This window comes from Ochotona curzoniae, unplaced genomic scaffold (assembly GCF_017591425.1).
Source record: "Ochotona curzoniae isolate NIBS_2020 unplaced genomic scaffold, NIBS_Ocur_1.0 contig_3437, whole genome shotgun sequence".
NCBI lineage: Eukaryota > Metazoa > Chordata > Mammalia > Lagomorpha > Ochotonidae > Ochotona > Ochotona curzoniae.
Window position 1 is genome coordinate 845987 of NW_024465862.1, and position 24296 is coordinate 870282.

The 24296-nt window shown below is 43.7% G+C and overlaps 1 protein-coding gene and 1 pseudogene across 1 annotated transcript in view; one reads left to right on the forward strand and one right to left on the reverse strand.

Annotated features, from left to right (window-relative positions):
* Positions 1–7: 7 nt before the first annotated feature.
* Positions 8–4745, reverse strand: LOC121156621 (annotated as a pseudogene).
* A 929-nt stretch (positions 4746–5674) lies between these two features.
* LOC121156613 (cytochrome P450 3A6-like) overlaps positions 5675–24296 on the forward strand; it is a 66149-nt gene continuing 47527 nt past the window's right edge. Inside the window, exons 1-3 of the mRNA XM_040980404.1 lie at positions 5675–5745; positions 7834–7927; positions 11925–11977. Coding sequence (XP_040836338.1) covers positions 5675–5745; positions 7834–7927; positions 11925–11977 — 218 coding nt within the window. The remainder of the gene's footprint in view (positions 5746–7833; positions 7928–11924; positions 11978–24296) is intronic.

Here is a 24296-nt window from a genome sequence, read left to right on the forward strand (position 1 = left end):
CATGTCTTTATCCAGATCCGTAATCTGAGTGCTCTCTGTATAGTACAAGGTCACAATAATTGAGCTGTGGAAGAGGAGGAAAACAGGGAAATAAGGCTTTCCTGTTAAGGGTTTTGTTGCAATAAGGAGATAAGGAAATATGAAGACATTTTTGTCATCTTTTCATCTTTATACTGGGTTAAGCAATGCTTACAATGTAAATTTAGCAGGTTTTTCAGGGTTTTTACTCAGAATTTTTCTTCCTGCGAACAACGCATTTACAAATGAGTTTATTAATTTATACAGCAATCTCCTAACAACTAGTAAAAATTGAAAGTTTGCAGTCCTAGTATATTTTTTGTAGTGTCTTATGCGAAATACATTTTGCCATGGTGATGAAGCTCTAAGACAATCCAAAAGTTGTTGGCTGCTGGTGGGTGCCACACCAGGATCATCTCCATCCTCAGAGTCCGACTCCAGCTACTGGGTACGCACAGTGACCTGTCCCTGGGCCCACCCGAACTCCAGTGTCTGCTTCCTTCATGGTTACTACACTGAAGGGGGAAGTCTGGAGAGCTGGGAGGGTCCAAGGGGACCCATCCCCTGCCATCATTGTGCGGTGGATGGAATAGGAGAGGGGACAAACTCGATGTCTGCGGATTAAAACTTCCAGCAGCCTGTTGGCTACTGGTGGGTGCCAGGCCAGGATCGTCTCCATGCTCGTAGCTCTGGTTCCAGCCAACACATAAACGCGGTGACTTGTCCCTGGTCGGCCAGTGCACCATTTCGCGCTAGGCTATGCATGCTGGGCACCAGTTGGTGAGCTCTGGGGTTTCGGTGCTTGGATTTGCTGCTCAGGTAGCTCTATGTTAATCCCACTGTATTTCTGGGATGTCAATCAATCCTAAAGACTCCCAAACAATGAAACTTTTTCTTTGAAGGTGAGCAATGCTAATGAGAGCTGGTAGGTTGGAGGAGAGGAACCAGATGATTTTTATGAATAAGACTGATACACCAAACTCCTTTAAATACTATGTAGAAATTGTAACCACAGAACATTGTGGACCACCGAGCACCAGTTCATGCAAAAGCTAAGGATCGGGGCATGTATAGGAGAATCATATCCTATTACCCAACATGATGATGAATCAGGAGACAGGTTACATTAGGCATGGCCATAACATTAACTAGCACTTGAGAGAACCATATCCAGGGGTAGATTCTGTGGGAGATGTGTCAGCCAAACACTCTGGAAGTAGGAGACCCACTGGTTAGCTCAAAGTTTGGGTGGATGGGCTATGCTAGGTATTAACAAGGAGCTTGCATTCAATCACAGGTAAAGAAACTCACAACAGTCTGGACTGGTCCAGGCAACAGCACCAGAATGTGCATTCTGAACAGGGTGTGGGATGGGCTGGGCTGCAATATTCACCAGCACATACAAAACCTAATGGAAGGCCAGACAGCGCCAGACACTGGCCTTAAATCCAGTGGCATGTGTGAGAACTGGGTTGGGGAGTGGATCAAATGGAGGAACTTGGGAAACGCCCCTGGTGAGTCATAGCTTCCACTGGTGAACACATGGTCCAGACCTGGGGGTTGGACAAGCTGGTCAAAGTAGCTCCAATGGCTAGCTAATGTGTGAGTTGGTAAAGGAGTGGAATAGATGGGGCAGGACTGAGAAATCCTTAGCCCACAAGCAAAATTAGAAATCAGGATGGAGCACAGGTCATGCCGAGCTAGGCTCTTGCACCTGCATGAGCCAGAGACGCTAAGCCACAGTTTCTAAGGCAGAGGTTGGGACAGGTGAGGGGCTGAACTAAGCTTAGTCAGAGCAACCACTGGCATGCGCACGATTTATGCCTGGGAATAGGCCCAGTTGGAGACTTGAAGGACACACTAACTGGGTTGAGGTTCCCACCAATGTGCTAGAATGGGGTCTGCCTTTTGATCAGGAAACGGTTGTAGTCTCCCTTGGCACAAGTGTGGACTGGGACTGGAAATACCAGGCTGGGCCAGATCCCAACACAGTCTGGTGTCCTGGAGGACCAGCGTAGATGTGGGATGGACTAGGCTAGGTCTCAACCCCTACTGAGCCATGTGTGCACTGTATGTGTTTATGGCCGAGCCATGGCTGAGCTGAAACATCCAATAGTAATAGGGCTGGCTCATGGACCCACTGGTATGTGCAAAATCTGGCATTGGGAGAGGTTCTGATGGAGGAGCCTGGACAACTCCTCTGGCGGGACACAGACCCGGCAGGTAAGCACAAGAAGCATGATAGCAAACAGCCCAGAATAGGCCATTGAGAGTTTCCCACTGGCATACATTTGACATAGGTTGGGGGAAGACCAGGCTGAATCAGTTCCCATCAACCACTGATGCACTGGCAAATCCAAGCACCAGAACAGAGTGTGGGTTTAAGCCAGGTTTAGTTGTCACAAAACTCTAGTGCACAATACGGAATGCTATGGTGAGGTTGCCTGTACCAGATATGACTGCAGCCCCCAACCAGCACACGTGTGAGAACCAGGAAGTGAGGGAGCAGAGCCAGGAAGGGGAATAAGATGTAGTTACCTTGCTGGACAGCCACCCCTACTAGAGATTGTGAGCCAGGATGGAGGGCAGACCAGACTAAGCAGGGCTACAACACCTGTGGGCCTCATGTGGACTAGATCAGGGAAAAGCCAGGCTGGGCTGATTATTCCTACTGGTGCAAACAAAAATTAGAATAGGTGAGGGTAGTTTGGGCTTACCCACAGCCTCAACAGACAGAAACTGGCACTGGCAGCTAGTTCTGTCAAGTTAAATCACAGAATCACCTGGAGAATGCATAATCCAGTAGTGGAAGTGGCCTAGTAATAAACAGTAGGCTCATCACTCTTCGGCAACTACTCCCACTGGAGGGAAAAAACCCAGGACAGGGGCAGCGTGGCTAAACAGAAAGGCACCTACCAGATCTGTGTGGGCTGGATAGTTGAGCTGGTTAAAAGAAACTAGGCTTCAATCCCCAGTGACATGAATGAGCCACATGGGAAATGCACATACTGGACTGGTCTGCTACACATACTGGCAAACCAGGGTAGGGTGCAGGCATGGTGGGGGTTATTGTGGTCCTGAGACTTTTGCAGTTTTATATCAGTCATGTTTTCTCTGCTTCTATCCTGTGTGCTTTCCATTCCTGGCAAAGCTGCTGCCACACATCAGATGAGCTGCTTTGTTTGTCCTGCTTTTCCACTAGTTTCAATAAACATGACATTCAGCTCTTGGGCTTTCCTCTCTCCCTCCTCAGTAGACACTTGCTTCTTGTCAGCAACATCTAATTCATTTCATGCTAGCATAATGATAACACCACTTCTTCTTTCTTTTCTGATATCATCAATCCATGTTGTAGTTTGCTAGAAGCAATTTACTCTTGTAATATAATAAACTGCTATGGCAGCGGCAGAATTGCAGATGTATGTGGTAATGAGGCTACGAAAATGTTCCTGACCAACAGTATCCCACACTGTAGCCTGATTACTCAATCCTCCAAACACATTGATTTTGATAAACAATCAATGTGAAATGTTGTCTGGTAGGTATTGTCAAAAATATCACACATGAATCTGGTGATCAGGAATGTCTTTCCAATGCTTTACATCCCCAGGATTACTCAATGGATTCCCGAAGTGACCTTGTTGTGTGTGTCAAGTGCAACAGCAAGTGCATGAGCCATTGGAGGAGCAAGGCTGGAGCGCAGCAGCCCCAACTGCTTCCCTGTAGAGTTGTCTAACAATGAATGAGGCCCACAAACTGTGTGCTGAGATGGCGGGTGGTTTCGAAACAATCAGGGCTGTGCTCATGGTTCCCGAGGCAAGTGCCTTTCCCTGCCTCAGCACCCAGGATGGAGACTGCCTGCAAGAGGCTGAAGGTGGTGAAGCGGCATCCTCAGACGTGTCTGGGACCTCTTACACCTAGCTTCTCAGCTCCCACAGCTGCAGCCAATGCTGCCATTGCTGCAGTCCAACCTGCCGAGTGTACAAACCTCTGGCACCAAGCAGGGCAGACCAGGTGCTAGCTTGCCACCCCTCTGGCCAACGTCGTGTATGTGTCACTATGGCTTCTTGTTTTAACTGTTTGGGGAAGTTCTCTCCATCTGATTGATTCCACAATGACAAAGTGGGTACCAGCAGAGTCTCATTACTAATTATCTCCTATGGCTTCAATGAGGAATGATTAAGAAAGGGGAGAGACACTTGGTAGCCATGCAGTGCTTTGGAGAGGCATAGGAGTTGTCTATCAGGAGAGACACATCACATGAGGAGCTAGAACATGAGCAGTAATGATAAAGTCTTGGTCATCCTTCTTTCTTCACTAGCATTGAAGCAGTGCAAGGAGGGTAGAAAAGGAACCCTGTTCCTTCTCCCAGCCTTGGTAGGCAGGCTTCCATACCAGATTAAGGGTCAGGATTTACCATCCATCAATAAACCCCCTACTGACTAGGAAATTGGATGGTATGTTCTTCTATCCCCTTTGTCCCAAAGAAAAAGTTCTGAATTATATTTTTAAGTATCCTGTGTTGCCTGTGCTACCTAAGCTGTCATCTACCACAACCGTGATGGCCAAGGTGGTTGAGGTCCATGTGGACATGTGGGCTGTTCTGTTGTGTTTTTGTCTCATTCATTCTTTTGGATACATAATCTTGCTGTAGAGAGAGAACCAAAATGAATGAAATTTAATTAGTCCACTCAGCTCTCTGAGTGCACACAACACAGCCTGAATTGTTGTAGCTCATGGCAGCCATGGTTCCATCTGGTCCAGTCTCCAGGAATTCTTGTGGCAGCAGAATCCTGGTGGATCACTCACAATGTTCAGTCATGGGTTCTGAGGCCCTGATAGCTCCTGTCACTGTGGTAATAAACTGGAAAGATGCAATGTTCTCCACAGGGTCACAGAGAAAGGGCATACAGGGTCCAGCAGTATTACCTGACTCAACTAACCTGTTGAGTCACACCATGATAGAAGCTAGGGACATAACAGAGACTAAGACCAGGCCATGCTCTTGAGATGCTTGTGATGTAAAGAAAGCACAGGTAGAACTGACAGTGATACTGGAGGTCAGGGAAGACAGTGACCCAAATGTGTGTGGGACTGATGGACTGATGCTACCAGGAGGAGAGTGCTTTGTGTGCTTGAGGAGTTTGATGAAGAGTGATGCTACCTGGAGGGTTTCTATGTGTTTTGGGGCTTGAACAACAAGTAGCCTTGTATGGGTAGAGGGTCATTCTAGTCAGAGGTAGCTTCGTAAAATGTCTTGGTGTGAGTTATTTGTGTGGATTTCAGATTATTTGAATGTGGGCAGTAATTGGAAGAAAGATACTGTAGGGAGATTTGCTGTGACAGGTCATTGAGGGTTTTTTTTTTTAAAGAATTGATTGATTACAGTACATGAACTTCACTGAGATGACCGAGGGGTGTCTAAGATTCTTTGCCAACTGACAAGTTGGAGAAACTCCCAGTAGGTAGGCAGGGCATATGTAAATATCCTATTTGTTGCATTTCTAGCTACACCTCATTCTCCAGTATATAAATATTGCAGTCACCCTGACTGGATCATGGCTACAGGCAGGGCAGCTGTGCATGCACAGCCCAGCAAAGAGCAGCACACACAGCTGCAGAGAACACTCAGACAGAGCTGCAGCAGAGAGTGACAATGGACCTGATGCCAGACTTTTCCTTAGAAACCTGGGTTCTCGTGGCTACCAGCCTGGTGCTCCTGTATCTGTGAGTATCTGTCCATCTGAATTCTCCTTTAGTCTTGCATCTGGAATGATAATGAGGCTTGTCTTTCCTTCATCTGTTCTGGTGGTCAGACGGGAAGTTGTCCAAGTGCTGGGTGATACCCATAGAAAGGTAATTACAGATTTCAGTGAGACTACAAACATATCTCACCCCTTCCAGTTCCCAACTCTGCCTGTAAGAAGTGTTAATGGCATCTGTTTCATAGAAGAGACTGATTGGCTCTCAGTTTGGCCAATGCTGTCTAGTTGGAATTCAGTTGACATTGGTCATAAAAACATGGATTCCAAGTGCAGGGGAATCCTCATCCAGGGCCTACACTCCCGAGATTCTGATGGCAGAAGAGCTTAACTTGCACTGATTTGGAGTAGCTTTACCTTCTGAGTCTGCAACTGCACTGCAGGAGTGTGGGAAATCATTCCCTGTCCGTGTGGTTGGCTCTTGCCTTTTTCTTTTCCACTGCCCAGTTATCATTGACACAGAGCAGTCCAGTGTCCCGGACTTCAGTGGAGGCTCAGATTTCAGTTTTTCTATCCCTCTGTGCTTCAGCCCTGATACTCCCCTAATGCCACCTGTCTCCTCTGAATTGACTCCTCAGCCTTGCACTATTTGAAATGGTGATTGGCAGCAATCTGTGACTATCTTTTCCTTATTTGTCACAGTTTCTGTAAAGTTAACAAGTTAGCATTAGTATAGAGATTTATTTTTCCTCTGATATTTTTCTTCAAGAAACCAGAGCTCCACCAAATTCACTTTTAATTTTCTTCTTAATTTTTTTTTTTTTTTACTTTCCTTTTAATATTGTTCATCATTGAGAGGGACCCATGTCTATATGGGTTCTGATTAGGGTGAGAGTTTGAGGCATGAAAGAATGTGTGTGAGATATATGCTTCAGTTTTATTTATTTGTTTTTGTCCTGAGTCTTCAGTGGAGTGGGCAGCAGATGCTATTATTTGATGTCGGACTATCTCAGACCCCATGGATGGGGATCAGTCATTGATTGATGCCTTAGATACTCACAATTGTGGAAGAATGTCTCAAGGGAGTTATTTCAGTAATTTTGATACTTCTGAGAAGTTTTTGGTTTTGTTACTCCATTGTTAAGAAAATCTTTCCAAGGTCTGTTGGTTGACAAAGTCCACCTATTGCATCCACAGACCTAGCAACCTGTTGCAATGCTTGGCCAGGAGACTAGTCCAACCTGTTCTGTTTTCCACCCTCTGATGAATCAGCTGATATCCTCTTCTGACCTAGATGAACTTTCTGTCATGACCCTGGCGTGCAGCTGGACATGCTGTTCTCCATACAGCATCAGTAACTGAGGTGGTCCAATTCCAATACATGTGCTTCAAAGTTGAACCATACATTCTGTGATTTTGCTTGAGGCCAGTGTCTGAATGTAGCAGTTATTTTAGAGTCCCCTAAGACATTTCACTTGGATTACCTCATTCTTGACTCTTGTTTATTTTCTAGTGCAGGTCAGTTGTGCTGTCACATGCAGTAGTCAGCACGCATACCATACTGTTTGGTCAGTTCCAATCTTACCCCATCCCTCATGTGAGTTGATGGGTGCTGTGTTCCAGCCCTGCCTCATGCATACCAGTGGGTTATGCAGACTAAATGAGGTAACCTGCAAGACCCTGACAAGGACTGGTTCCAGCCCTGGTTTTTGCCATCTTGTGCTGCAGCCTAGCCCTACTCAGTGCACATCCCATCTGGCTCTCATGAACGATCATGGGTGCTGTGGTTTATCTCAGCCTGCCCCACCTCCACACCCACTCCTAGTTCTTGTGCTCATCACAGTGAGACACAACCTAGCACAAGAGTGTTCATCATTCCAAAGCACACGGATGTTCAAAACACTGAAACCTGCACATTTTAGCTAGTACTGCCATCCAGCCTAATATGACTCATAACTAGTGCAGTCACCGTTTAGCTAATGCAGCAGTCCAGCTTAGCCTGGCCCATTTCCAAATGAATCCACACACAGTGCCAGCGCTTATTGTGATATCTGAAGAGGCATCCCTTCTATGTAAACTATTATTTCTGTGACCTGACTCATTGAATTTACAGATATGGCACCTCTACACATGGCCTTTTTAAGAAGCTGGGCATTCCTGGGCCAACACCTCTGCCTTTCCTTGGTAATATTATGGGCTACCGCAAGGTGAGTTTCATTTGAACTGCTGCCTTTTCTTCACATATTTGCATAGAATGTTGAGTTTTATGAGATGAAGTTTTCCTCAGGGGAGAAGGTTTGAATTTACCCACTTTCTGATAGATGTGCGGATAAAAATATCCATGACTACACTTGATCAGAAGCTCAGAAGTTCAACTGAATCCAGGTCTTTGTTTTACAATTTTATTTTTATTTTTTTATTATATTTTTTTACAATCTTTACATAGTTAATTAGGGTAAAAATGTTCAAAGGCTATAGGTAAGAATATTATTTCCATATTGTTTTCTTCATGCAGCTGAGGTAAAGGGGGGATATAGAGGGAGAAGCTCCACCCAGTCTCCCATCCACCCCAAGTCCCAGATGTGGAAAATGCTCTGAGGGTGTTGCTCAAGTGGTTTTGATAGTTCAACAGTTAGGAATGACTACCAATCTCACCATTCCAAGCACGATGAGGTCCTTGAAGAATCCACTGATATAGTCCATCATAGAGTCTCCATTTGCCCGGTTTTTCACTTCCAAAAGGTTAATGTGGTTGATTGACTTGTTCTGTCTTCTGTCTTTTCTTAGTTTTGGTTCAGAGTCCTGCAGTTCGATTGGGGAGATCCCCAAAGAAACTTTGTTTGAGATGTTCCCAGACCAGATTCTTGCATGTACTTGCAAGTACAGGGCCCAGCACAGTCCATCTCCCTGATCAGCTGGTGTTTGCATTTGCTGGGTTGGTTTTGTTTCCAGCCCTGTCTTCCACTGGAACCAATGGGTGTTGCAGTCCAGCCTGGTTCTACCCAGCACATACTCAGTCCTCACATACACCAGTGGGAGTTGCAGCCTAGTCAGAGTGACCCACAATAACCCCCACCATGCCTGCACCCTACCCTGGTTTCCCAATATGTGTAGCAGACCAGTCCAGTCTGTTCCACATCCCATTTGGCTCATTCATGTCACTGGGTGTTGAAGCTCAGTTCCATCTAACCGGCTCAACTATCCAGCCCTCACCAATGTTGTTGAGTACCTCTCTGTCTAGCCACCGCAGCTCCCATCCTAGATTTTTTGCACTCCCGTGGGAGTGGTAACCCAAGAGGGAGGAGCCCACTATTTCCCTCCAGGTTTCTCTCACTCCCAGGTTATGCCCTGTTCCGGTGGTTCTGTGGTTTGACTTAATAGAATTAGCCCCCAGTGCCAGCTTCTGCCACTGATTCTGTAGCTAAGCCCAAACAATCCTCACCTATTCTAATTTTTGTTTGCACCAGTAGGAATAATCAGCCCAGCCTGGCTTTTCCCTGATCTAGTCCACATGAGGCCCACAGGTGTTGTAGCCCTGCTTAGTCTGGTCTGCCCTCCATCCTGGCTCACAATCTCTAGTGGGAGTAGCTGTCTGGCAAGGGACTCTCCCCTATTCCCCTTCCCGGCACTGCCCCCTCACTTCCTGGTTGTCACACGTGTGCTGGTTGGGGGCTGCAGTCATATCTGGTACAGGCAACCTCACCATAGCATTCCGTATTGTGCACTAGAGTTTTTGTCGTGACCGAACCTGGCTTGACCCACACTCTGTTCTGGTGCTTGGATTTGCCAGTGCATCAGTGGTTGATGGGAACTGATTCAGCCTGGTCTTCCCCCAACCTATGTCAAATGTATGCCAGTGGGAAACTCTCAATGGCCTATTCTGGGCTGTTTGCTATCATGCTTCTTGTGCTTACCTGTCGGGTCTGTGTCCTGCCAGAGGAGTTGTCCAGGCTCCTCCATCAGAACCTCTCCCAATGCCAGATTTTGCACATACCAGTGGGTCCATGAGCCAGCCCTACTCAGTTCACCTCCTGTCCTAGCATGAATAGTGGCTTTTCCTGATTGGCCTTCATCCCCATCTGTTTCTTGCTGTTGGATGTTTCAGCTCAGCCATGGCTCGGCCATAAACACATACAGTGCACACATGGCTCAGTAGGGGTTGAGACCTAGCCTAGTCCATCCCACATCTACGCTGGTCCTCCAGGACACCAGACTGTGTTGGGATCTGGCCCAGCCTGGTATTTCCAGTCCCAGTCCACACTTGTGCCAAGGGAGACTACAACCGTTTCCTGATCAAAAGGCAGACCCCATTCTAGCACATTGGTGGGAACCTCAACCCAGTTAGTGTGTCCTTCAAGTCTCCAACTGGGCCTATTCCCAGGCATAGATCATGCACATGCCAGTGGTTGCTCTGACTAAGCTTAGTTCAGCCCCTCACCTGTCCCAACCTCTGCCTTAGAAACTGTGGCTTAGCGTCTCTGGCTCATGCAGGTGCAAGAGCCTAGCTCGGCATGACCTGTGCTCCATCCTGATTTCTAATTTTGCTTGTGGGCTAAGGATTTCTCAGTCCTGCCCCATCTATTCCACTCCTTTACCAACTCACACATTAGCTAGCCATTGGAGCTACTTTGACCAGCTTGTCCAACCCCCAGGTCTGGACCATGTGTTCACCAGTGGAAGCTATGACTCACCAGGGGCGTTTCCCAAGTTCCTCCATTTCATCCACTCCCCAACCCAGTTCTCACACATGCCACTGGATTTAAGGCCAGTGTCTGGCGCTGTCTGGCCTTCCATTAGGTTTTGTATGTGCTGGTGAATATTGCAGCCCAGCCCATCCCACACCCTGTTCAGAATGCACATTCTGGTGCTGTTGCCTGGACCAGTCCAGACTGTTGTGAGTTTCTTTACTTGTGATTGAATGTCAGCTCCTTGTTAATACCCAGCATAGCTCATCACACCCAAACTTTGAGCTAACCAGTGGGTCTCCTACTTCCAGAGTGTTTGGCTGACACATCTCCCACAGAATCTACCCCTGGATATGGTTCTCTCAAGTGCTAGTTAATGTTATGGCCCTGCCTAATGTGACCAGTCTTCTGATCCATGATCATGTCAGGTCATAGGATATCCAGCTGGACAAGCCCCGATCTTCAGCTTTTGCATGAACTGGTGCTCGGTGCTCAGCATTGTTATGTGATTTCAAGTTCTTCAAAGAATAGTTACTGTCATTGTGAATCTTTAGGATTGACTCACATCCCAGAAGCATAGTAGGTTTAACCTGGAGCTACCTAAGAAGCGATTCAAAGAACCAAAATCCCGGATCTCCCTGGTCAGGCAGCCTGCAGGTGGAACCTGGTGCCAAATGGTGCAGTGACCGCCTGGGGACTACGTGCTCATGGTGGCTGGCTTGTGGGATCCAGGCATAAGATGCCCTGTCCTGAGGCCCACCTGAATCCAGTTCTTATGCGTAGAATGGAGGTAGCCTGTTAGCTGAGCAATCTCTGCTGCAGCCTATGATATATGAATTTAAAATGAGAAGGCGAGGACAGATAAAGGGCACAGACACTCAAATGTGGCAGAGAGGTGTCTTAGCTGCTATGCTTTAATGCCTGACCCTGTGCCACTATTATATGCTGGTGCTGTGTTTAGAGGTGGTGTCTGTTACTCTTTCCCACATTTTGCTCTCATACTGGAAGGTGAGTTTACATGCATTCTTTCACCAATGCACTTTCTCCCTCAGGATCATACCCAAGAGTGACATAAATCTTTAAATACAAAAAAAAAAAAAAAATTGACTGGTGTTTTTAGTACCTAAAACCTGTCAGAAGGAACCTCACAGTTTTCCCCAAGTCTCAATTTCTGCATGTGTGCATGGAGAAAAATACTTGCTGGGCTATGAGATATTTTGAAACCACAGAGGCCCAGGAAACTGCTTCACAGAGATAAGGATTACATAGTATCTGTAGATAAGTTTTAGCGGCAGGGTTTCCACAGTATTCAGGGAAAACTAAAAAATGCCTTTGTATTCTCCACTTCAAATATCATCTCTCTTTTTTTCCCCAGGTCTCTCTGAATTGGAGTTTCTGGATAACTAAATCATAACATATTAAGCTCGTAGTAATTTTATTTTACTTAGTTTGCTTCAATTGGAGATCAAGTTTACTGGTTTTACAATAATAATCACATTTCATTTTATTTCCCTTTCAGAGTGTGTGGAATTTTGACGTGAAATGTTATAAAAAATATGGAAAAATGTGGGGGTGAGTATTTGGAGAGCTTCCTTTTTCTTCTGAGGTACTCACTGTTTTGGGGACAACTTTAGCTCACAGCCTTTTTGCATAAGGATATCCAGGGTAAAGTTGTTGATGATTGTCCTATGAAGGGCTGCATACACTCCAGCTATCAGTGTCTGAATTTGGTGTCAGTGTTGTAGGTCATCACTTTTTTCAGCTGTTGTTTTTCCAGGAACCCCAGTCTGAACAGAGTCATGCTGTTGCATATTTGGCTGCTTATAGATCCTTAAATGAGTACAATATATTTTTTCCAAGAAATTGTAATCTGTCTTTGTACCTGTGTGCTAACATATCTTCTTGTGTTAATTCCTTTCCATTAAAAATATAAATTCTGTTACCTAAAGATTGTATTTATTATGTGCTTTTGAAAGAAGGATTATGGGTGGGGCTGGCATGGTGAAACAGATGGTTATTTCTCCACCTGTTAGCGCTGGCATTGCATATGGACAGCTGCTTCTGTCTAGCTGCTCCACTTGTGATTCAGCACTTTGGTGACTGCTCAGGAAAGCAGTGAAGAATGGCTCAACAACTTGGGCCCCTGCCCCCATATGAGAAACTTGGAAGAAACTCCTGGTCCATTGTTTGCTTCAGGTCAATTCTGGCCATTCTGGCCATTTGGGAAGTAAACTAGAGGATGGGAAACTTTTTTTTTTTTTTGCATTTCTTCTCTTTTTGCAAAATATGCCTTTAATAGAAGAATGATGAATGAGTCAATAGAATTCTTAAGAAAAGAAACAAGGACTGAGAGGTGCAAGTAAATATTTTGTATATATACTATATACGTATGTAATATATGTGTATATATGTGTATATTAGGGTGACATATGGTACATCATTGTCCATTTCCAACATTTTTTCAGCAGAGAAAGTGGTATAACTGATGTGCTTGGAATCTATGAGGAAATTGGAAAAGATTTTGCCTCTTCCTACATTTTTTTTTTAAAATTTCAGATCTTGTCTGATCAATCCTAATAGCTGGTCCAGGGGCTTCTGAGGTAACACGGTCTACAAAACTATTGTGATCTGATGGGAGAACATAAAGCACTGGATCTCGTTTCACTCAATCTTAAATTTCCCTTGCTGGATTTAGTACTTGTCAATCTTAGATGATTCACTTGCCTTTGTATATCACTTGCTTTGCACCAGTTTTGTAAATTAAAAGATATGCAGAGAGAAGAGGATCTCTGCCATTTGTTGGCTCATGCCACAAATGCCAGAGAATGCTAGGGTTTGTCTGGTTGTGGATATGTGTAGTAGATGGGAGGAGCCAGGATCATATTCCAGATCTCCCATGGAGGTGACAGGAAGCAATCACCTGTATGACCACTTTCTGCAACTCAGGGTTTTCTCTGACATAATACAGAATCTGTGGTTGGGTCTTCAAAATGAACTCAGCCAACATAGTGTAGGATGTGGTAACCGACTGCCATGGTCACTGCTGGGAAATGCTTACTCCCTTATTTGACTTCACGGTGTTATAAATTCTCTGTTTTTCTTCCTGTTCTTGATTTTGCTGTATGGATTTTCATCTAAGGGTATGTGTAGTAGTGGTGCAAGAGTGACTATCATATCCAGACATGAAGATACAATACAATATGCATCTCAACTTCCAAATCACAGATGAACTCCCAATGAAAGTGTTACATTTATCTTAACAATAGAATGCTGGACTCCGCTATTGTCTATACCTACAACATCAGAATACATAAAAAGCAGAATGATGGACTTATGACTATGTATGAAGGACTGTACTACAGCAATATAGGGGAAGGGAAATCCCAGAACCTATGGAAATGTATCATAAAATAATAAAACCAAGAATGTTTTTTTAAATCATGAAATATCTGAGATTACAAAAGAGTTTGTGGGAAATTTATATGATGAACAAACTATCCATGATTTGCAGTTTTACCTCAAATTCAGCTTATCTTTTCCTTGGTGTAATTTGAAATTCTCTTATTTTTTACTTTGTTTGAACATAGATCTAAGAAATGTTCTAACATTCTTTCAAAAATATTTATTGTAGTTTCAAAATCATAATTACAGAGAGAATCAGAGAAAAACAGGTTTTCCATCTTCTGGTTCACTCTCTGTAAGACCAAATAGCTTGTATGAGACAAGTTAAGGCCAGGAACCAGGGGATTTATTCAGTCTTCAACATCGGTGTCAGGGCTGCTAACTCATGGGCCATCTTCTGCTGCTTTTGCAAGTTGCTATTTTCGAGCTGATTCTAATCTTGAGCAGCTTTTCTGGTGATGACTTTAGATTCCTATGCCACCGTGGAAAAATCTAGCATTATTCCTATGTGTGTGATCTTCAGGATGAATTATCTAGTTTTTTTCTTTTTAATTAGGAATTTTATGGTACAATTATGTAGGGTCTGAGATTACCTACCCCTGAAACTCGCAACCCCTGGCCAATTATACCATATTTTTACAATAGTATAGTCATCCATCACAAGTTATAATTTGATCAGCCTCTTATTTAAGAGTGCCCCAACATTGTTGGCAAAGACAATGTCAGACACTCCAGTATTCCATTGTCTAGACATGTCCAACAGTTTCATTGGGAGTCCATTTTTGACTTGATGTTAGGAATGCGTATTGCATTGTTCATTCACATCTGAGTATCGTAGTCTCTATTAATCCATCTCTATATATTCCCTTAAATGATAAGCCACAAAATAAGGTAAAAAACAGATATGATGTTAAAACAAGGACAAAATGAAAATAAAGAAAAAATATGTCATGATAGAGTTGAAACAGCACACCACTGATGAATTAATGCATGTGTGACAGAATGAAAACACAAATGCCTAATTTGATGAACTTTTACTTATATTAGAGAGAACATATGTTATTTGTCCTCTTGTGATTGAGTTATTTCACTGAAGATGATGCTCTCTAGCTGGGGGCATCTAGTTGCTAATGGTTTAATTTCATTCTTTTTAATGGCTGAGTGATATTCCATGGAGTAAATGTACCACAGTTTCGTTAACCCCTCCTCTTAAGACGGGCATCTGGATTGTTTCCATGTCCTTGCTATTGTTGTTTGTGCTGCTGTCAATATAGGATTACAGCTCCCTTTCTCATGTAGTTTTTATTAACTATGCGTATATTGCTAGGAGTGGGAAATCTGGGTCATATGGCAGATTTATTTGCAACTCTCTAAGCACACCCCATACTGATTTCCATAGTGGTAGTAATAGCCTGTACTCTCAGCAGCAGTGAAGACAGGTAACTTTCTCTCCACATCTACAACAACAGGTATTGTTAATAGAGTTCTGAAGGCCAATCTGACTGGAGTTAGGTGGCACCTCAATGTGGTTTTCATTTGTATCTCCCTGACAGCTAGGTAGCTTGATCATCTTTCATTATGTCTGATATCCATTTGGATATCATTTGAAACATGTGTGTTCATTTCCTTTCCACATTACTTTTTCACATTTTTATTGTTGTTGTTGTTGTCACTGGGAGTCTGTGGAGAGGGCCAATCTTTGTCAGCTAGAACACACTGGCCCTGCTTAAAAAATCTATGGTTAGAACTACTTAATCAGCACCAGCAGATACAAGTCCTACAGCAGAAAATGTGAGTACCAAGGAGAGTGAAAGCACCTGCAAAGCACAAGGTGGCAGCAGCCAACAACAACAACCTGATTACCTGACTGTTTGATAGGAAAATGAAGGTTTAATGACATAGATCCAGTAGGGTGAAGTGCAAGGACATTACAGGAAAAGATAGGGATCTGGCAGTTGGTGGAGGGGTGGGGTACATGTAGACCCTCTGTACAGAGGGAAGTTGCAGTGAGGGCAGTGTTGCAGAGAACACAGAGCACACCGGGGCTGGTGAGCAGTGATCCAGACCCCAGCAACAGCCAAGCACCCAGCAACAGTCACAGCTAGATTATTCTGGCTGCCAGGTAATACATCTTACAAATCTGCATTAAGAAGAATAATTCACCAAGCAGAATAGCGATCTCAAAAGGCAAAAGAAGAGACAGACAGTATGAATGTTAGTGAAGACTCTTCAGCAAAGGAGAAAAAGCACTTCCCACCCTCAGTTAATGCAGGAAGACATTGAATAAATGGGACACACAGAATTCAGAAAACTGATTATACAGCTTTTTGAACAACAATGTGAAGCAATGCAGGAGTTCAAGAAATTTAAGAAATATGTTACATAGGAAACAGCAGCAATGAATCAAATGGAAGCAGATATATCAGAAATAAAGAACACAGGAGCAAATTAAAATACAGTGGAGAGTCTCAAAAATAGAATGGATGAAGCAGAAGAATTTCAGAACTGGAAGATATTTCCTATCAGCATGGGAGAACAAACAAAGAACTGGAAACAGAGCTGTGTCAAACTTAGAGAAATACTGACAAAAATGAACGATAGTATTAGTAGGACCAACAAAAGAACTATGGAACTACCTGAAGGTGCAGAATGAGAAGCTGGGAGTAAAGGTGTAGTCAATGAAATAATGAATGAAAAACGTTCCTAATCTGGAGAAAGAATTAGAAAACAAGATACAGGAGGTTAAAAGAACTCCCAACAGAGTTGATCAAAAGTGAATGTCGAGGAGAAGAAGATGGCCGACGTAGGAGGAAGGCTGTGAGGGAGCGTCCAGTGAGAGAAGGATAGAAAGCTACAGAAGCAGCAAAGAGGAACAGCAGGGATCCGCAGGGAGAGGTCCGTGAAGTTCCCTGGGACAGTGTGGAGCCAAAAAGATCCACACAACTCGGAAGAACAACGAGAACGGAGCAGGGCAAAGGCAGAGAAACCGACATCCCACTCCAGACCTGCTGAGTCACTTTTGAAAACGGCCTGACGGGAGACGCGGCCAGCTCGGAGGCGGGGAGATCAGGGGGATCATCGCAGGCGGGAGGCCTTCGGCAGCAGTGGAGGCAGACTGCAACAGCCGGACATTTGGTGAGCTGGGGGTTGACGTGGCAGCCTCCGCATTCCTCGCCCCATGCTGAGGTTCCAGCCTCTGAGAACGCGGAGCAGGCGGCCAAAACTGTTGGGTCTGTGTGGAACTACGCACAGTGGTGTTGGTGGCTGAGGGGGCCCCGGGGGCCAGTGTGTCTCGGTGCGCAGAGGCAGCTGGCGAGGGTCTGGAGTCCCCCACATCCTGCCTGGTGAGTGCGCGAAACCACCAGGAGGACTCTAAACGCCGCACCGAGCGGGCTTGGCAGCCCCGCCTGCAGCAGCAGCACCTCCGCAGCGCAGGTGTCAGGTGTCAGGAGAGCTCTGAGATTTGGGAAGTGTAGCGCTGTGGGTCCCTGACACGCAGGTACCACTCCCATAGTGAACTGCTCACTTCTCGCCTCCCACCCTGCAGTTCTGAGTGTGGGCGACCCACCAGGAGAGCTCTGAAAACTCCTGCACCAAACTGACACGGTGCAAACCTACCGTGAAGTCATTATAACAGGGCGCCTGGGCCACTCCTCCGCTAAGGGCCTGTGTGGGGGAGCCACACGGGAGCAGGGGCTCTGAACACCCACACACCACGAGTGGTGGATTCACTGCACAAGAGCCACGCCCAGAAAGTGCCTCACCCACAGTCCCGTGTGTGGGAGACGCACCAGGTGGGCTCTGAAAAACCCTGCAGTCCCTGACACGGAGAACGCAGGGAGAAAGCACATAAAACCTTCTACGCCCTGTGGATTCCTGTGCAGGGGGCACACCCAGAGAGCGCCTCCATCCCTCCACGCCCTGGGGTGTCACACCTGTAGAAGAGGTGCCCAGAGTGTGCCTGGAATCCACTGGGCCCCCAAGGTGGTGCTCTACAGCCCCGGGCCCTGAGAACGCACCAACGGTGCCTTGAAAATTACCACGCCCGGCAACACCACGCCTGCAGGCTCCAATCTCTACAGGAAAGCACCTGACAGCCCCTCAACACACGGGTCCATTTGCCTCACCAGAATACACCAACGCAATGGGAAAAACCACCAGAAAGAGTTGTGCTCCAGATGAAAGAGCCAGCACCCCACCAAACAAGGGCCAAAAGCCATTATCAATATCGGCGATACGAGATGAAGACATGGAAGTGTTACCAGCAAAGGAATTGATGAAAATAATGCTAAAATTTCTCAGAGACGTGGACACAAAGCTGGAAGACCTCCAGAACCGCATAATCACCGAAATACAACAAATCAAAACCAAACTGGATGCCCAAGATAATAAGATTGAAAGCCTCATCAACAGAATAAATGCGGCAGAGGAAAGGATCTCTGAAACAGAAGACACACAAAATGAAAGTGCCCAGCGAATTAAACAGCTGGAGACAAACCTCAGCAAAACTAATAAAATGATGCAAGAGATGAAGGATTACCTTAGAAAATTGAATATTCGGATCATCGGCCTCCCCGAGGGAGTAGAAAGAGAATCTGGGATGCAAGCAGTGCTTGATGAAATTATACAGGAAAACTTCCAAAACACCTGGAACACGAATCCACCCCGCATACAGGATGGACAGAGAACTCCCAACAGACATGATCCAAAGAGATCTTCACCCAGACACACGGTGCTCAAGTTCTACTCCAATGAAGACAAAGAAGGAATCCTGAGACAAGTACGAAGTAGAGAAAAGATCACATACAGGGGAAAACCCATCAGAATCACTGCTGACTTCTCCGAAGAGACCCTACAAGCAAGGAGAGAATGGACAAAGATCTTCCAAGTCCTGAAACAAAACAACTGTCAACCAAAAATAATCTACCCAGCAAAGATCTCATTTGTATATGAGAACGAAATCAGATACTTCAATAGCAAAGAAAAACTAGAAGAATATGTCTACACAAAACCAGCTCTGCAAAGTCTCCTTAGAAATGCGCTAGTCCCGGACAAAAAGGAGGCAAATCACAAACAAAGTTGGCAAATAAGAAGGTCTCCAAACTAAAGGCCGCACAAACAAGACAATTACATAGGCAACAACACACACACAACACAATCACATGGCAGGGCAAAATTGCAACCTCTCAATTTTAACTCTCAACACAAATGGTCTAAATTCACCAATCAAACGACAGAGATTAATAGAATGGATCATCAAACAAGACCCAACCATCTGTTGCCTACAAGAAACGCATCTAACCAGAAAGGATGCAAAGAAACTGAAAGTGAAGGGATGGAAAAAGATATTTCACGCCAATAGACGAGAAAAAAAAGCTGGGGTAGCTATCCTAATTTCAGACGAGATAGATTTCATTCTAACTAACATCAAAAGAGACAGGGAAGGCCATTTTATACTGGTGAAAGGAATGATCCATCAAGAAGCAATCACCATCATTAATGTTTATGCACCGAATCTTAATGCACCTAGTTACGTAAAGCAATTACTTACAGACTTAAGGGAAGACATAGACACCCGCACAATTCTTGTAGGCGATCTCAACACACCTCTAACAACAATGGACCGGTCTACGAAACAAAAACTCAACAAAGAAACAACAGAGCTCACACAAACAATAGAACAACTGGACTTAGTAGACATATATAGAACTTTTTATCCTAAGGCCACAGACTATACATTCTTCTCAGCAGTGCATGGCACCTTCTCCAGAATCGACCACATGATAGGACATAAAGCGAATCTAAACAACTTCCAAAACATTAGTATCATACCATGTACCCTCTCAGACCACCATGGGATGAAACTGGAAATCAACAACTCAAAACTCCCCAGGAAGTATAGGCACTCTTGGAAATTGAACAATATGCTATTAAACGAACAATGGGTCAGAGAAGAAATTAAAGATGAGATCAAAAAATTTATGGAAACCAATGAAAACTCTGATACAACATTCCAAAACTTGTGGGACACCGCCAAAGCAGTGCTACGAGGTAGATTCATCGCAATCGGAGCACATGTCAAGGCCCAAGAAAGACGCCAAATACAGGAACTAACCTCACACCTCCAGGATCTGGAAAAACAGCAGCAGAAGAGTCCCACGCACAATAGGAAACAAGAAATCATCAAAACAAGGGAGGAGATAAACCAAATAGAAATCAAAAAAACTATACATAAAATCAACAAATCAAAAAGTTGGTTTTTTGAGAAAATAAACAAAATAGACACTCCACTGGCCCGATTGACCAAAAAAAAAACAAGAGAAAGTGAGAATCAATAGCATTAAAGATGAAAAAGGCAACATAACAACAGACACTGCAATCATTAAGAAAATAATTAGAAATTACTACAAAGAACTGTACTCCCACAAATTTGAGGACCACCAAGAAATAGAAAAGTTCTTGGACTCCCACCACTTACCAAAACTCAGTCCGGAGGCAACTGCAGAATTAAATAAACCCATAACCGAGGTAGAGATTGAAACAGTCATCAAAGATCTCCCAACGAAAAAAAGCCCAGGCCCAGACGGCTTCACTACAGAATTCTACAAAACATTCCGAACAGAACTAACCCCAATCCTCTACAAGCTCTTCAAAACAATAGAGGAGGAAGCAACCCTCCCAAACTCATTCTATGAAGCCAACATCACCTTAATCCCAAAACCGGACAGAGAACCATCAGAGAAGGAAAACTACAGACCTATTTCTCTGATGAACATTGATGCTAAAATTCTCAACAAAATCCTAGCCAATAGAATTCAAAAAATCATCAGACAGATCATTCATCCGGATCAAGTAGGATTCATCCCTGGAATGCAGGGATGGTTCAACATTCGGAAATCCATAAATGTTATAAACCATATCCAAAAACTGCAAAACAAGAACCACATAATAGTTTCAATAGATGCAGAAAAAGCTTTCGACAAAATCCAACACCTCTTCATGCTAAAAACTCTAGCCAAAGTAGGCATAGATGGGAAAATCCACAACATAATCAAAGCAATTTATGAAAAACCCAATGCCAGTATCATACTGAATGGAGAAAAGCTAGAACCCTTCCCACTGCGATCTGGAACAAGACAAGGGTGCCCGCTATCACCACTGCTATTCAACATAGTCCTAGAGGTACTTGCAGAGGCCATAAGACAAGAAAAAGAAATCAAAGGCATACGTATAGGAAACGAAGAAGTCAAGCTTTCACTATATGCAGATGACATAATCCTATACATAGAAAAACCAGGAGACTCAATACAGAAACTGCTAGAACTTATACGAGAGTTTGGCAGAGTGGCGGGGTACAAAATTAACGAACGAAAATCAACAGCCATAGTGTACGCAAATAACACCAAGATGGAAGAAGATCTAACCAACAGGATACCATTCAAAATAGCAGAGAGAAGTATGAAGTATTTGGGAATAAATCTAACCAAAAGCGTAGGAGACCTATTCGAAGAAAACTACAAACTATTTAAAAAGGAAATTGAACAAAACCTCAAAAGATGGAATAACATCCCGTGCTCCTGGATAGGCAAAATCAATATCATTAAAATGTCTATACTACCACAAGCAATATACATTTTCAATGCAATTCCAATCAAATTGCCCAAAACATTCTTCACGGAACTGGATACAATGATTCAAGAGTTCATCTGGAAACACAAAAAACCACGAATAGCTAGAACCATCCTGAAAAATAAGAAGTTAGCAGGGGGAATCACAATCCCGGACCTCTGGACATACTATAGAGCAGTGGTTATCAAAACAGCCTGGTACTGGCACAAAGACAGAAGGGAAGATCAATGGAATAGAATAGAAGCACCAAAAGGGAACCCACACAAATACAGCCAATTAATCTTTGACAAAAAGACCAATGACAACTCAAGCAAGTGGGAAGGCCTCTTTAGTAAATGTTGTTGGGACAACTGGCTGATAGCCTGTAGAAACAAAAAGATAGACCCACATCTATCACCATACACCAAGATCCAATCTACATGGATAAAAGACCTAAACCTACATCCAGAAACCTTCAAACTCTTGCAGGAAAATGTAGGAAATACCCTGCAAGACCTAGGAGTAGGTTCCGACTTTCTAAGAAGGACACCAAAAGCAATAGCAGTTGAGAACAGAATAAACAAATGGGACCTCATCAAACTAAGAAGCTTCTGTACAGCAAGGGAAACAATCAACAAAGTAAAAAAGCAACCCACAGAGTGGGAGAAGATCTTTGCACACGATATAGGCGATAGGGGGCTAATTTCCAGGATATACAAAGAACTTCAAAACAACCAAAAAACCAAAACAAACAAGCCACTCAAGAAATGGGCACGGGAAATGGGCAAACATTTCACAAAGGAACAAGTCCAAATGGCAAACAAACATATGAAAAAATGTTCCAGCTCCCTAGCAATAAGGGAAATCCAAATTAAAACATCGATGAGGTACCACCTAACACCAGCAAGATTGGCCCACATAAACAAGAACACCAACGACGCTTGCTGGCGAGGATGCGGGGAAAAGGGAACCCTACTCCACTGCTGGTGGAGCTGCAAATTGGTACAGCCTCTATGGAAATCAGTCTGGAGAACACTCAAACAACTCAAAATCTGCATACCATATGACCCAGCAATAGCACTCCTAGGAATATATCCAAAACACCTGTTTTACGACAAACCAACATGCATCCCTATGTTCATTGCAGCACAATCAGTAATTGCAAAAACATGGAAGCAACCGAAATGCCCATCAGCAGAAGATTGGATAAGAAAGCTTTGGTTCATCTACTCCATGGAATACTACTCAGCTATTAAAAAAAACAAAATGCAGTTCTTTGTGGCTAAATGGGCACAACTGGAAACTATAATGCTAAGGGAAATGAGTGAATCCCAAAAGATTAGATACCACATGTTTGCCTTGATTTAACCTGTAATTTTTGTATGGTTGTTTGTTATTTTTTGAACCTGTCATTGATACTGTCTCAACCCAGATGTTTCGAAGAATGGAACTTGCATCATTTTTAACATATTGTTTACCCAATACTATGTCAATTAATTCCATAATGTTGTATATTGATATTGAGGCCTTGTTGGGGCTTTTAACTGACCGGATCTTTACTCTGTTAGACCTATCTTCAGACCATAGAAGGTCTCCCCAAGAGGCCACTGAACTTATCTGGACAATAAGACGCTGAACTTCATGCTAGGCATGTGTTTGCAAGCAATGAATCTCAACTGAACTTGAACTATGGTTATGCAACAAGGTGGAGGAATCCACCATGGGGGGAGGGGTATGGGAGGGGTGGAGGGAATCCCCAGCGCCTATAAAACTGTACTACATAATACAATGTAAGCAACAATAAAAAAAAAAAGTGAATGTCACTGGGACATGTGATAATCAAGCTCTCTTCAGTCGAATAAGAGGAAAATCCTTCAATGCACAAAGGAAAATAATAATAACAACAACAACAACAACAAATTCATGTGGCCTATAGAGGAGTCCCAATAAAACTTAAAGCTGACCTTTCAGAGGAAACAGCATAGGACAGAAGAGAATGGAGTGATATATTTCGGATTCTAAAAGGAAACTTTTCTCAGCCCAAAATAACATTCTGTAAAGCATCTCTGTGTATTTGAAACTGAAATAAAATTCTTCCACAGGAAAGAGAAACTCCAAGAATTTGCCCTTTTCAAACCAGCCTTACAATTGATACTCAAAGATGTTCTTGTGTAAGAACAAAGGAATAACAGCTACCAAAACCAAAGACAAATGTGGAGAACATCCTGCTAAAAGCCTAGCAGAAAACTAAATCAAAGAATAAATCAAACTTACCCTTATAAATATTATCATTGAATGTAAACTCATCAATCAAACACCACAGATTGTACGAGTAGGTCACAAAACAAACTACATCTATCTACTGCTTAAAGCATATACATCTCACCAACAAAGATCAGAGGAAACTGAAAGTGATCTTAATACCTCATTAATATCACCAGACAGATGGATGAGAATGAATCTCAGTAAAACAAAAACAGAACTCACCCAAACTCTAGAACAAATGGATTTAGTTAATATGTACTGAACCTTTCATCAAACTGACAGAGAATACACTATTTCTTATCAGTATATGGAATCTTCTCCAGAACTGACCAAGTTGTAGGCCACAAAACAAACCTCAGCAAATTTTAACGTCAAAATTATACCATGCATCTTCACGCCATCATGGAGTGAAGATAGAGACCAAGAAGTCAACATAACAAGGAAGATTTGTAAACACATGGAGATTGAATAATATGTCACAAAATGAGCAATGGGTTAGAGAGGAAATCAAAGGGAAATTTAAAGAATTGTCTGAAACAACTGAAGGTATGAACACAACATATCAAGACTTATGGGACACAATCCAGGTAGTGTCAAGAGGAAAGTTCATCTCCAG